This window comes from Micromys minutus (assembly GCF_963924665.1).
Source record: "Micromys minutus genome assembly, chromosome: 2".
In the NCBI taxonomy this organism is placed as follows: domain Eukaryota; kingdom Metazoa; phylum Chordata; class Mammalia; order Rodentia; family Muridae; genus Micromys; species Micromys minutus.
The window spans coordinates 12460032-12475278 of NC_137971.1; the positions used below are offsets into that span (position 1 = coordinate 12460032).

The 15247-nt window shown below is 40.3% G+C and overlaps 1 protein-coding gene across 1 annotated transcript in view; it reads right to left on the reverse strand.

The window, feature by feature from the left end:
- The window catches only part of SORCS3 (sortilin related VPS10 domain containing receptor 3), a gene marked incomplete at both ends in the record, with an annotated part of 603941 nt that overhangs the window by 280716 nt on the left and 307978 nt on the right, over nt 1-15247 (reverse strand). The window contains one exon of the mRNA XM_080913549.1: nt 9128-9286. Coding sequence (XP_080769675.1) covers nt 9128-9286 — 159 coding nt within the window. The remainder of the gene's footprint in view (nt 1-9127; nt 9287-15247) is intronic.

The following is a 15247-nucleotide window of genomic DNA, read 5'->3' on the forward strand; positions in this document are numbered from 1 at the left end:
CTCTCTGTCCCTTCTCTCCCCATTCTCCTCCCCCTCTCCACATACTTTTTCCTCTCCCCCCTTCTAGCTCTCTCTCCCTTCCCCCCCACATGCCTTCCTCTGTTTCTACTACCCTCACAACTCCCCTCCCCATTCCCAAAATAAATTCATTCTATATTATACTGTTTTGTAGCTGGTACCTTAGGATGTTTTAGGGTAAAGAGATGACTCAGCATGGGCCCTCAGATGCACCCCTTCCACCTCACCGTACCACACCTCCACCAAACATATCCCTGGTGTCTTTGTGTTTTTATAAAACTCAACTGCCACCATCTGCATCATGGGACACTTAGTACTACCTGAAGACCCAGCTATACCACTCCTGGGCATATACCCAAAACAGGCTCCAACATCTAACAAGAACACATGTTCCATCACATTCATAGTAGCCTTATTTATAATAGCCAGAAGCTAGAAAAAAACCGAGATGTCCTTCAACAGAGGAAAGTATACAGAAAGTGTGGTACATTTGCACAATGGAATACTACTCATTTATTAAAAACAATGTTATTATTCCTAGGCGAATGGATAAAACTTGAAGCTATCATCCTGAGTGAGGTAACTCAGTCACAAAAGAGCACTCATGGTATTTACTCACTGATAAGCAGATACTAGCCCAAAAAGCTTGGAATACCCAAGAAACCATCCACGGAATTTATGAAACTCAAAGAGAAGAAAGGCCAGAAAGTGGATACCTCAGTCATTCTTGGAAGGGAAAACAAAATACTCATGGGAGTAAATAATGGGGCAAATAGAGGAGCAGGGATTGGAGAAAAGATCATCCAGAGACTGTCTCACCTGGGGATCCATCCCATATACAGCCACTAAACACACACACACTATTGCTGAGGCCAAGTAGTGCTTAGTGGCAGGAACATGATATGGAAGCCTCCTCAGAGGCTCTGTCAGAGCCATACTGATACAGAGGAGGATGCTTGCAGCTAACCATCAGACTGAACACAGTGACCCCAATGAAGGAGCTCGAGTAAGAACAGAAGGTTCTGAAAGGGTCTGCAACCCCATGGGAAGAACAAAATTATTAGCCAACAAAACCCACCACAGCTCCCAGGGAATAAAACATCAACCAATGAGTTCACATGGAGAGACCCATGCAGCACAGGATAATGTTGTCTGGCATCAATGGGAAGAGAGGCCTTTGGTCCAGTGCAGGCTTGTTTTTCCATTAGCTATCGACTGATAATAGATCCTCAGAAAAGAATGGTGTATGAGAGCATCCCACCAATTCGTGATGAAAATTTGACTTCTAAGTGGGCAAAGTCACTTGCCACCAAAGCCCGATTACTAGAGTTTAATCCCAAGGGCTGACACCATGGAAAAGGAGAACCAGAACCAAGGCCTATCCTTAGTTTTAAAATCTGAAGTCCCCCTTCCTTTGTCTGCTCCATCCTCCATTCCTCTCCCTCCCATTACTTTTTGAGCTTTTTCTTCCTCCCTCCCCCTTTCCCCTTCCATTCTGTTCTCAAGTTTTGCATAGCTGTATTCAAAAAGAACTTTTAAACCATGTATTGTGATACACCTGTATATTTGATGCAGCATAGCATGTCACACAGTATATAATAAATGTGTATCCATGATACCATATAATTATTATCATTATTAATAGTTATATATTAAGCCATCAAGTGCATTTGCTACAATTTTATATGTATTCATTATGTGCATTATGACTGGTTTTGATAATTATTATTAAACATAAATCTTCATGGCAGTGTTTCATTAAATCAAAGTATAAATATATACATGTTTTACAATAGGATTATCAAGATCTTTTCCAGGAAACAGAGTTACTGCATGCCAAGTAATACTATTTGAGGTCCCAAGTCTCACCACAACTGTGCAGCACAGGGGTTAAAGAGAGCAGTGTATCTTTAAAACTGGTTTGTTCATTTCAAGTGGGCATTACTGCAAGATTCCTTAAGGACTCAATGGATCTGCTGGGCCAGGTCAATAGAAGAAAATGCTGCATTTGGTATAGTGTAATTCCCTGTATTTGTCGATGTCAGATATTTCTCATTTAACAGATCCCTTCTCTATCCCTTCCCTTCCTTGCAAACTTTTAACCTTTCCTTTGAGGAATGTGACTTTTGTCTGTCCCACCAGGAAGTCATTGGCATGACACTAGAAACTGATCTGACAGTGGCTCCCACAGAGCACATATGATAGTGAAGAAAAGACATTCCAGGAGTTATGAGACTTAAGTCTTGTTGCTTGAACAGGGACCTGGATTCATCCATGTGCTGTTTATTCAGTGAGCTCAACATATAATCCTTTTCTGCATGTAATTTATTGCTTACATGGAAACCTTCCATGCATGAAGCTTATTTTAAGAGCCAGGTGCTATCATCCCAGAATGAGTGGTTCAAATGCAGGCAGAAAGTAGAAAGTGAATAAAGACATAGCCTGGACTGGAGGGAGACGCTTGAGGACAGAGAGGGATTAGCAGAATCCCTTAGTCCAACCAGAAACTAGAAATCTAGGGTGCGGTTGTAGATAACAGAGTTAAATGAGGGTAACAGCGTGAGCTCACATATCAACACATACGTACAAGGCCAGTTTATGAAGAAGCAGGCAGAAGAATACAGAGAAGGCTAAAAACATCACCAGACTAAAAAGTATGATATACTTCCTGGTGCCCCTGCAGCTGCAACCATCTATAATGATTACAAATCAGCTATGATTAAATGACTACCATTCAGGGGAAGAAGCATTCTTATCTACCTGAGTACCGTGTAACAATCTCTCCTGAACGGAAACACTACTTTCTGGAGAAAAGCTTCAGAAAACTCAACGATTAAACAACTCCAAAGTCTGAGGAAGTCCCTAAAACAGACCAGATGCATAGTATCCCAAAATTACAGAATCAGGAAAGACTGATGAAGAGACTCAGACCAGACTGGCTGCTGGGAAGAGACTCTGACTTATTGAACGGCATGCAGGCCATACAGAGAATCAAGGGTTTAAGCCTTTGTGGGTCATTACCTATGCTAAGGCGGGCCTTTCAGTGATGCAGCCTCTGGGTTGCCCATGCGTCTGTAACAAAGTCTTTACCTGTTCTTCTGCTAATAACCACAGTGAAATTGCTGGGTCACCAAGTTGGACAGTGGCAGTATTGTGGTTAGGATCCATGATTGGTCCCTTATCTGGAACAAATAGATATTTGTTTCCATTTCCCCAGGAATGTGGAGAGCGGGTGTGGCAGCAGTCCCGAGATGATGCTTGGGACTCTGGCACTAGCACCTGACTTCCTCCTGCCCCCCCTAGATTAGTCACTGCGCAGGTGCACCCCATGACTGGAGATCAGGATAATAGGACTGTGCTTGGGGGTGGGGAGTAAGAGAAAGAGAAACTGAAAGGGAAACAAAAGGGGAAACAGAAAGAGTAATGAAAAGAGAGACAGAAGGGGACAGAGAAAGATTTTCACTGGCATGCTGTAAGGTTCCTGAATAAACTGCTTTGAAAAGAACGCTGTGTCGTCGCTCTTTTTCTGCTGGTCGGAGACGGTAGCCACACAGGAATAGCTGGCTTATTTGTTGTTTTTCATTATTTTACCAAACACTCTCTTTTTCCTTAAGAAAACAGGCCAGGTTCCCTAAGAGGTGTTCTGGCTAGGTTTTACAGTCAACTTGACAAAGCCTGGATGCTCCTGGGAAGAGGGGAACCTCATTTATTCTCTCTATCAGGTTGGTGGTTAACTGCTAATTGGTGTAAGAGGGCCAAGGCCATTGTGGGCAGTGGCAGCCAGGAAGGCAGCCTAGGCTGTATATAAAAGGCAGTTGAGCAAGCTAGAAGTGAGCAATCAGAAAGCAGGGCTCTGCTCTTTAATGTCTCGAGTTCTTACCTTGGGTTCTTCTTCCTATGGCTTCCCCCTATGATTCACCTTAACTAGTAAGATGAAATTAGCCCCCTCCTCTAGTTCTTTTGGCCACAGTGTTAATCCCAAATACAGAAAAACAAGCAGAACAAAAATTGCAACAGGTTTGCAACAGAAAAAAAGGCATTACCAAAGGCAGAGTTGACTAGCTTTGTGTAAAATGGCTGGAAAAGACCCAGGTGACTGGATCTGTAATCATGCTGAATGTTGTTCTGAGGTGACTCATTTTGTGAGCATTGACAACTGGACTCTGTTATTAATGAGGGTCCTTATTGCACCACCATGACAAAAACCCACCTTAGTAGATGACATTAGACCAGTTTTGCCATTCAGAAGCCAGCTCAGCTAGGTGGATAAAAGCCTTCAAATCCCACAGAATACTTAGACAGTGGCCCTCTCACAGGAGGCAACCATTCCATGACCCATGCTCCCAAGAGGATACAGCCAGCACATCCCCACTGCTCTGGTGAAAGCATCATCTTACAAACATCAGCCTTTTTCTTTCTCTTAGACGATACACAGATATGTTTATGAGAATCCTAGGAGAAGACCCACTGAAAATACTGAGGTTTTTCTTTAAATAAAAAGCTTCTTTCGGTTTATTTCTATTCCACGGATGACAAGTTTCAAAACCACGGCCATCCCCCGTTAATCCTCAACAGCTTTATCCCCACCAGATGCGGGGACACAAAGCCTGTTTCTGCCAATGGCTACCGAGGAAGTTATCATCACCTACTAATCCTGAAGGATCTGAATACAATTACATTTTAATCTGAGGGTTTAGAATGAGAATATAAATGAAAGGCACAGCTTCATTTGTATCCAGCATTCTGGAAGCACAACGTTAAATTTCTTTTTGAATTTGGAGGCTATGGTCCCTTCACCTGGACCCGGTCCTGGCCTGGCATAGCAGCCGCAGGTATGGTCCAATCAGCAAAGCCTGCATAGGATGTGCAGCTGCTCTGCATCAGGACTGGCTTCCATAGCATCATCCTGCCTAAAGCTGTATCCGCCTCTCAAACAGCTCACCAACCCATCATCAATCCCATCAGCTACTATGTGGCTGATAAGAAATGGCCCAGGTGTGGACAAAAATCCCTGCCATTCACAACAAAGAAATAAACGGTCTGAAAATGGTAGATATGCTAATTGCCTTGATTTAATCAATAGGCCAGGTGTGCACATATTGAGAACCCACACTGTATGCTGTACTGTAATTATTAATGGATCATTGATCAATTAAAATCAAAGTCATGGTGTTTGAATATAATTCAGTTGGTAGATGTTCCTCTTGCATACATGAGACCCCCCAGATTGACCCTTTCCCCTAGTAACAAGTTATAAATAAATACCATTTATACTTAGAAAGTAAAATACTAGCAGGGACTAGGGAGATACGCTTCAGTGGATAAAAGGCTTGTGGTACAAGCTTGATGACCTGAGTTCAGAAACCCAGCCTCCAATAAAAGCTGGATGTGATCACAGGTCTTTGTAAACTTAGCTGTGAGTGGGCAGGAGTGTGGAAGCAGGAAGATCCTCAGAGCTCTCTGACAAGCCAGTCTAGTAGCAATGGTGTACTATAGGTTCAGTTAAGAGACTGTGTCTCAAAAATAAAGTGGAGAGGGATTGAGAAGGCAATCTCTCTGATCTTGGTGAGTTTGTATGAGAACACTTTGTGCTCACATGCATGCACACACACACACAAACACACACACACACACACACACATATATATATACACTCACACACACACACACATACACACACACAGGGGGGGGGCCTGAGTTGTATGCCTCCTCCCAAATGTCATTACAGTTAATTTTCCTGGCACCTTGGTTAGTATTTAAGACCATGCTTTTCTCACTGAGATGGTCAGCAGTTCTAGATGAGTCTGACTCCAAGGTGCCCCAAAACAATGTGAGAATCTGAAGGAATTAAAAATCCTTTTGGATCCCTTCTTTCTGAACTCCAAAGAAAGCTTCACTGTTATAGTCACGGAGGCTTTGCTATCTTGATCCTCATGCACAAAACAAAAACAAAACAAAAAAAAAAAAGCTAAACAAAAAAAAACAAAAATTAAAAAAAAAAAATCTGTTTTTCTGGGTGATTCCCCATACCATCCACCATGTTTGCGTCTTATGCATTTGGAAATATGAAACATGTGCCCATTTTTGAGGAACCAAACTGAGGTCCTTGTCAACCTGAGGTATGTTTAGGCATGTAGCTTGCTATACACTGAGGACAGCAGCTATTTCAACAAGACCTGTGTCTTCAAAAATGTATTTCAAAATCTTTCAAAACTTTTATTTTAGTAATACTACTGGGCCCTTCAACTTATACAAAACCAACACAATATGAACTGTTTTAGTTATCCATAAGGAAGCAGACTGATAGATGAACCCGCCTCTTCTATGACCGCACAGCAGCCCACAGAAAACGAAGCTTGCTTGCAGGACGAGAGGGTGAAAGGAGCTTGGCTTTTATCATTTCCATTTGGACAACTACGAGTTGTTACTTCCTTTGATTTTTTTCGACCTCAAAGCTTGTTATAAAATGCCCCGAGGATTCCCACTGCCAAAAATGAATCCTGAGTGTTTCCTGAGTATGGGGGCCTTTTATTTCAAAATGCAAGATGATAGGGGAGTCAACAGGGAAACCACAGCAGGAGCTACTAAAAGAATTAGTAAGAACTGGAAAGCCCAGCACAGCAAGACATGAAGGAATTGGTCAAAAGCCCAGGTCACACTCACCCGGGAAGCAGAAGAGGGTTTTAAAGGAAGAAGCAAATCCCTCAGAATGTTTCCGTCAGTGCCTTTCTCTGAATTAGATCTACTAGCATGTCTTCTGCAGCTTTGGGGTATCAGTTTGAAAAGGAAAGCAATTGGATATCATCCCTTTAAAATATCATTCAATTAGATCTTTTGTAATACATACAGTGTAAGGAGATAGCCTTACTGATTCTAAAGAAATTGCTAGTGCATTTCATCAAAGGCACAATAATGGAAACATCGATTCCCTCCTCACCACAAACATCTCTCTTTGATGCTGCAGTTACCTTAATGCTAGCGCGTCTCATTTTCTCTAGAAGAAAACAGCTGCCTCTGCATGCCCATCAGAAAGAGCTCTGGCCTGGAATAACACATCTGTATATCAATCCCAGCTCCACTGGCATCTTCATTTGGTACTGGTAGCATCACTCTTCCTGACTCTGTGCCACTAAATTACCATCCAGAGAAAGGAAAGAACTTGCCTGCACCCTGGATAGCCAGGGAGAGGTGCTTTATGCCAACCCCGCACATTGCCAGGGGCTTCATCTCTCTCCTGATGCCATTTATTCACAGAAAGAATGGCCACGTACTTGTTAGGAACTGTAGGTCTGAAGAATAGTCAGCCACTTGCAGCAGAACATGTCAACAAGAAGAAGTACCTAAGGGATAATATATCTGGAAATGTGCAGTGTGATTAGGAAAATCCATCAACACCCACTGCTATGTTCCAAATATTTATTCTAAGCGGAAAAAAAAAATCGAGCCTGAAAGGATTTCGAAGGCATTACATCCACAGGCATACCCCAGGAGTAATGTACCTGAGATTCTTGGTGCTATGTAAGTGAAGAAAAGGAATACACAGAATAACAGGAGATACACCACACTTGCTTTATGGATTTCATGGCATGAGGAATCTGCTGCCTCTAACCTAGCTTGCCTCTATTAAAATACACTTTAAGTGTTTTGTGGGCTTCCTCTAAATGAATGACTACATAACCGTTTAACAACATCCAAATATTTTATCTTTCTTTCAATATAGGTTCATAATTTTTATTTTTTGGCTACACTAAGCATCAAAACTCACAGACTATCTGACATTTGGCTAAGTCTTTCACAAAATATCCACTTGATGCCATAAAAGAAATGTATTTGCAATGGCTTTTGCTCTGCAAATGTCATGTGGGTGTCCTTGGGGGATTGCATTGAGCACCTGGTGCCCACCATGAAGTTCTGCTAACGAGAGATATAAAGGTTATGTTGAAATTATTGTTTAAAGGTGCTGACATCACACACACAACACGTAGGTATTCGAGAGCAAATGTTTCTGGTTGGCAGAGTAAAGAAAGGAAACAGTTTCAGCTGAGCTATTTTGTGGATATCTCTGTGCAAGATAGTTCTTGAAATTATCTTTTCCCTTTGATCGACCAATCCCATAACTTTATTGCATAATTGCTAGGCATATGAACTAAGGTTCATGGGGTGACAGGAATCATAATGAAGAACAATCTCATCTCTGTTCTGAAATATAAGTTGAACAAAGATGACAGGTTCAGTTTTGTGCATTTAAACAGGTCTTCAGCTACCAATTCACCTCACAGACATTCAGCAATACGGTGAAATGATAGATCCAACATGGCAGATTAGGAAAAAGAAACTGCTAATGATGTAGCTCAGCTTCTTATGTTGAGCTACACTGGAGAATACTAGAAGATTGCTGGCAATAGTGGGTAAAGGCAGGGAGCTCTTTTTAAGGTGTGTCAAAGGTTCTGTGGGAAAGAGGAGACATTGTCAATTACACTGCAGAACACATGGATTTTTAAAGCTCAAAGAGAAAGTCTTCAGGGGCTGCATCACCTTTAACTGATTTTTTAGAAAAGACTTGTTTACAGCTTCCCTTGCACTCCTACAGAGCAGGGGCGTACGAGAATTTCACTGAATCAGGACAGTAGAGTGTGACGACAAGCACCTTAGATACAGAACCTGACAATATCCACTCAAACACCAACTCTCCCAGCTACAGTATCTAGTACCTGTATCTCTCAGCTACAGTATCTATACCCTGGCTCTCTGCACCTTCATTTGTGGTCGTCATAACAATCACTTACCTCTTACTTACCTAGCCGAGGGTTATAAAAGACAGTGAAATAATTAAACTTTAGAGAAAGTCATTATAAGACTATAGAATAAAAAATAAATATTGCCAATACAATGAACACACATACACACACAAACACACACACACACACACACACACACACACACAGGTCTGTATATTTTTCTAATTAAGAGTAACAAAATGAAACTCATTGGCGAAGACCACAGTCACATGGTTGGAATAATGAAATGTCATCAATACCCCTTAAAAACTGAGCTGAGCAAACAAGCACTTTTCCCAGAGCGACAACTTGTAAACACAGTGTTTGTTCACCTTTTGATCCAAGCTGTAGGCCAGCACCCAGTCCTCCTGCTTGGGATGGAAGAGCAGGCTCTGGATGTAGAATGTGAGCCGATACTTTTGGTAGGTTGCCCCTTCATCTGAGCTGATCAATATACTGCTCTCCATTTCAGGATCACTAAGAAGCATGATCTAATGAAAATGTAGAGAAGAAAAGAAAAATAGAATTAGTAGGTTGGAATGAACATAAATTATAAATATTGCTTTATTTTCCTCAAGACTTAATGAGCTGAAATAGGGTGTGATTCTAGATCTACATACAAAGGGTGTTACATTTCTTATTATCTTAGAAGTGATGGATTTATAAGATGCTCCTCCATCTTTGATACCAGTTCAATCTCATTTTTTTTTAAGGTATGGGAAAGACCCTCCCTTCTCATGACTTTATGGTTTCTTTTGCACATTCTGAACTACGATTTAACTGATTTAAGAGTTTTAATGATACCTCGGTTAGAGAAATTTCCCAAAACACAGATCTACAAAGGTCCTTTAGAAAATACTGCTGCCCTAGGTTTAACACCAGATTCAAGCAGGCAGACACAGGATGAACAAAAGGCTTCAGCATCATACAGGGAAGGTTTGCACATCAACAGTTTCATACATGCTATGGCATCATAGGAAAACACTTAGACTGTGGAAGCCTCGGCTCCTTTAATATTAACTAAAGTCCAATGCTGTCCAAAGTGCCTCTAAACACATGCCATGAGTTGTGTTCTTGATAAGGCATTACTAGAACTACTATTTGAAGCCCTGTCCAATGTAGTCTAGTGCCTACGCATAGTGCTCCAGAGATGTTAACTCTACTAAGAAATGATCGCCTTTCTATTTCTTAAACCCAGGCACCAACCATCTTTAATACTGGTAACTTTTTATTTTTAATCCTTCCTAATCTGTCTCTTTCTAGGGGCTTCTAAAACACTAATCTCATCTGATTTTTTCCTTCTTATCTCTTTTGGATACTAGACTTTGCTTGCTTTTATTTGTTGTTGTTTATTTGGTTTTGTTTGTTTGTTTGTTTCCTTTGAACATGACTGTGATCATTCATTGACCTTTCATTTGTACCATCTCTCTTCCTCAGGAACTACTTGAATTCTGTTTCTCTTCTGTTTTCTGCAGCCATCTTTCCTCTTCCTGAGGATACTCCCACCCCTTCCCAGCCTTCAACACAAACATGCCTTTTCTCAAACATTTGCTTTGGCCTCGTTGAAAGAAGCCATCATTAGTTTTCAGCAAGTTTTCAAAGAGCAGATGACGCTCAGTAACTCTTTAATTCCTGTGTGAAAATCCAGGGCAAAGCTCTGGTAGACATACCATAGCCTTTTCCTCCCGGGAACTGCGAAGGGAGAGGGTCCTGCTGGAAACACTGGGCTGTCTTAAGGAGATGTTAAGAGAGATTTTACTGTGATTATAGAGTTTGAGATCATAGGTAACTGAGTCAGAGGGACAACTTCATAAGTAGTTTCACCATATCACACTATACATTTAACCAGTGGGTGAACCATGACATATTTGAGAAAATACATTTCCTTCCCTCTTCCAGAGAAATTAAACTGGTTCTTTTATGCAGGAAGTAGAAGCTTCATGACTATGATTTTAATTAGAAGATAAGGCCACCGTCCTAAATAGACTTTATTTTATATCTCATGAGTCATAAAATTCTGCACAGAATTTGCCATCAAATACTTTACACAATGAATTCTCTTCCTCTAGCTCTGTCTCTTTCTGTGTGTGCTTACTTTGCATGCACAAGCATGTGAGGCATACACACATACACACCACATGGAATTGTACATACATAGACTAGCATATGCACAGATCCTTCATACACATATGTGGACCCATACACAAATGAATTTATCTCAGTGGTAGAGTGACTAACATTAGAAATGATTGTGTGTGTGTGTGTGTGTGTGTGTGTGTGTGTAAAATATATATGATGTTGACAGTGTGCAGTAGTTTTATGGAGCTCCTGTTTGCAAGAGTACATTTTTATTGCAACCTTTCTCTGACATTCTCTTCAGGAAACATTTTATACACTTGAATATCAGTAGCTATGTCTCTCTCTCTCTCTCTCTCTCTCTCTCTCTCTCTCTCTCTCTCTCTCTCTCTCTCTCTTTGTCTCAGAAGTCTTAATCCTGCTTTCTGAGAAGAATGAGAGGAAAGAGAAATACAAACCAACATTTTAAACCAGTGCTCATACCTCACCTGATATTTCATCCAATCCTCACACAAATCACATGAAGGAAAGATGGCTTTTTTCATTTTAAAGATAAAGAAACTAAAGCTCAGAAAGAAAGCAATTTCCTCATTACTCTCCAAATTATTGCAATCCTGCCAGATACACAGAGCTCTTCCACAGACTCGGGGCTCTCTTAAAACATGTATAAGAAATTCACTGAAGAAATAAATGTTGCTTCAAGAAAACCCTTACTCCTAAAACTCACTTCTCCCTCTGACCTGGAGAACAGGAACTCATCAATAAGAATCAAAGGAGAAAGTGCAAGGTTATGTTTTAGCACTGGAAGAATATTATGACATAATATTAATACATGTAAGACAAAAGTGCTGTGTCCCAAGTTAAGTCTTACACATGATAATGTCACATATAAACAGAAAATAATCTCATATCATACAGATTTTATTGTTAAAGTAACATCTGTGTCCGAAGTTCTGTGGGGTCAAAGCAAGTAAATGGGGTAGCTGAAGAGGAACAAGAAGTGGAAAGAATCCTATCAAACTGTACATTCCTCAAAGAATTCTTATAAGCATCCCAACTATATTGAATATATGTTTACGGACTAGCCATGAGACTCTTGGGAAAGGTAAGAGAGATTGCCTCTGCAGAAACCAAGAAGGCTAATCTTTGCCTTTCATCTTGTAACTGTAAGTGTTCAAGTGCACAAGCTGTGGTGGGGGCTGTGGAGATATTTATGCATTCTGTGCTTGTATGATTTTGGCAGTGTGAAAAAGGCTGGAGTCTCAATGAAGGCTGGAGGATCAGGAGTTCAAGGTTATTCTCAATAATGGAGTGATAGAGGGCATCTTGGCCGCATGAGACCCTGTCTAAAAACAAAAACAGATGTGTGGTGAATGTTGGAGAAGGGGAAGAGGTATTTCAAGTTTAGGTTAGCAAACTATTGGTAAGATAGATTCTATGGGCAGATGCTTTGCATACCAATGTTCAGTTCTGCTAACTCACATGTCAACCGGAGGAAGTTACTCGGTCTTTCCTCTTTTGTCATCTCCAGGAGAACATGGAACGTAACCTCTCAGAGTGTTAATTTCAGGATTAAATGAGATAAGTGCCAAGTAGCTTAGCCCAGTGTAACATACACATCTGCTAGATATACATGACAGCCTGATGTTTACATAAGTCATGGGAGCTGTGCAAACAAGGCCAGAAGGGAGGAAGAAAAGACTGGGTGTGACAGAAGTGATCTGAGGCAGCAGCTCTGAGGAATCAGGGTTTTGCTATCCAGTGTACAAAACGGTCTAGTGTCACATGATAGAAACATCTAGAGATCTGTAGAACAGCAGTATGCATACATTAACAACACTGTATTGTGCACTTGGACATTAAAGGTAAATATTTCTCTTTTTTCTCTGTACATATAACTGGTGTTCATCATAACTAAGAAATAAAGAAGAAATAAAAAAACAGTACCTATTAGATGTGACATTAATTTGTGTGCATTTTTTTGCATGACTGCTAATAACTGAAAACACTATTAGCCAATTGCGACACTGTTTCTTCAATGAATGAAAACCAGCCAGTCAGTAATTATGGATTTGCTCAAGAAAATTGTTGCTTTGAAAGACCACTCTCATCTTACCAGTGTGGAGAGATGCAGCTCATGGTGGCACTAAATATACCAGTAGCTTGGGTACCAGTCTTAGGCATTCAGCTTCTAGACTGGACCATCTACTATAATGAATTGTCTCACCTTCAGTGAAGCTCTGGTGTTCACCAACATGGAAATGCATTTATAACATTCACCCCTTGTTTAAAACACTTTTTACAGGAAAACTCTGGGAAAGCTGAATAACAATGGCCCCATTTAATAATGCATTCCAGACTGGGTGAGCCTAACAATAACATCGACAGATGGTACTTTAATCAATTACATAGTCTATGTTTCTCTTTTATGCAACCTATGTGAAGCACCTAAAGCTAAGCATTTCTCTATCTCTCATTCTGTCCTGACATCCACCAAAGGAGACAAATTCTTCAATGTCCTGAGAAGAATTTCACAAGCAGACTACTCTATGAATAAAAGAGTTGCTATAATTTACTGTGTAACTGACTCCTAGTGGTGGATCGTGAATTCATTTAGTGACCAATAGGAAAGTTCAATGGCATCAACAGTCTTGCCAAGAGCATAAGAAGTTGGTAGCGTGACTCACCCCAAACACACTGACATAATTGATATGTTGCAGAGGATAAACATCTACTCAAGCAGAGGTTAAGCTGATACTACCCTTCCCTGTGCCCTCTCTTGTCCAGCCTTCAGTGGTATTTCTCAATACAGGAAAAAGGAGAACAGTGAGTGTGGATATTTCAATCACTACAACAGGGGTCAAAGAAGTTTCTGATATCTACATAGTAGAGATGGGGTATGCTGCCAAATGTGGTACAGATCTACACTTACAATAAAGATGAGATAGCATGCTCTAAGATTAAGTATCGACAAATGGGACCTCACGAAATTGCAAAGCTTCTGTAAGGCTAAGCACACTCTCAAAAGGACAAAACAGCAGCCAACAGATTGGGAAAGGATCTTTACCAATCCTACATCTGATAGAGGACTAGTATCCAATATATACAAAGACCTCAAGAAGTTAGACTATAAAGAGTCAAATAATCCTGTTTTTAAAATGGTCTACAGGGATAAACAAAGAATTCTCAACTGAGGAATATCTAATGGCTCAGAAGCACATAAAGAAATGCTCAACATCTCTAGTCATCAGGAAAATGCAAACCAAAACAACCCTAAGATTCTACCTCACACCAATAAGAATGGCTAAGATCAAAAACTCAGGAGACAGCAGATGCTGGTGAGGATATGAATAAAGAGGAACACTCCTCCACTGTTGGTGGGGTTGTAGGCTTGTGCAACTACTCTGGAAATCAGTCTGGAGGTTCCTCAGAAAATTGGACATAGTATTACCTGAGGACCCAGTTATACCATTCCTGGGCATATACCCAAAAGTAGCTTATATGTTATATAAACATATAACAAAGACACATACTCAACCATATTTATAGCAGCCTTCTTTATAATAGCCAGAAGCTGAAAAGAACCCAGATGCCCTTCAAAAGAGGAATGAATACAGAAATTGTGGTACATTTACACAATGGAGTACTAGTCAACTATTAAAAATGAGTTCATAAAATTCCTAAGAAAATGGATGGAACTTAAAGCTATCATCCTGAGTGATTTAACCCAGTCACAAATGAGCACTCATGGTATGTACTCATGGTATGTACTTGTACTCATGTATAAGGGGATACTAGCCCCTCATCCCCAAAAAATACAGTTTGACTGTTACTAGGGGCTCTATCAACACCATCCCTTCAAATAAGGGAGAATAACTAATGAGAATTGACCATTAGAATTAGCATCACAAAGCATATTAGTGACCTAGCAAAGGCTGGGAATGATCTGGGCACAGTCAGTGTTGATTCAAGAATAAGTTGGCCTGGTTATGCAATATGAAACTAGTCTCATACATAGTCATATCTTTGATATGGAAAATTCTTTTCTAGGATTCTGTCCAAGGAAACCATCAGAGACCCTCAAAATGTTTATGTCCTCACATGTTATTTATAATAATATAGAATTGGAAGTGATACAAATAATTGATAGGAGTATGATTTAATAAAAAAATACCAAATACATTTAACGGAATATAACATGGCTATTAAACATGAACTCAAGTAGTTCCATGGTACATGGATGCTAAACATGTTTAAACAGCTCATGAAAAGCAGGTTAATCACACATGAAACATGATCTCATTTTTGTTAAACTGGTTTATACTTTGTATGGTGTATATGTATAAATCAGTTAGTGGCAAACATCTACATGTTAA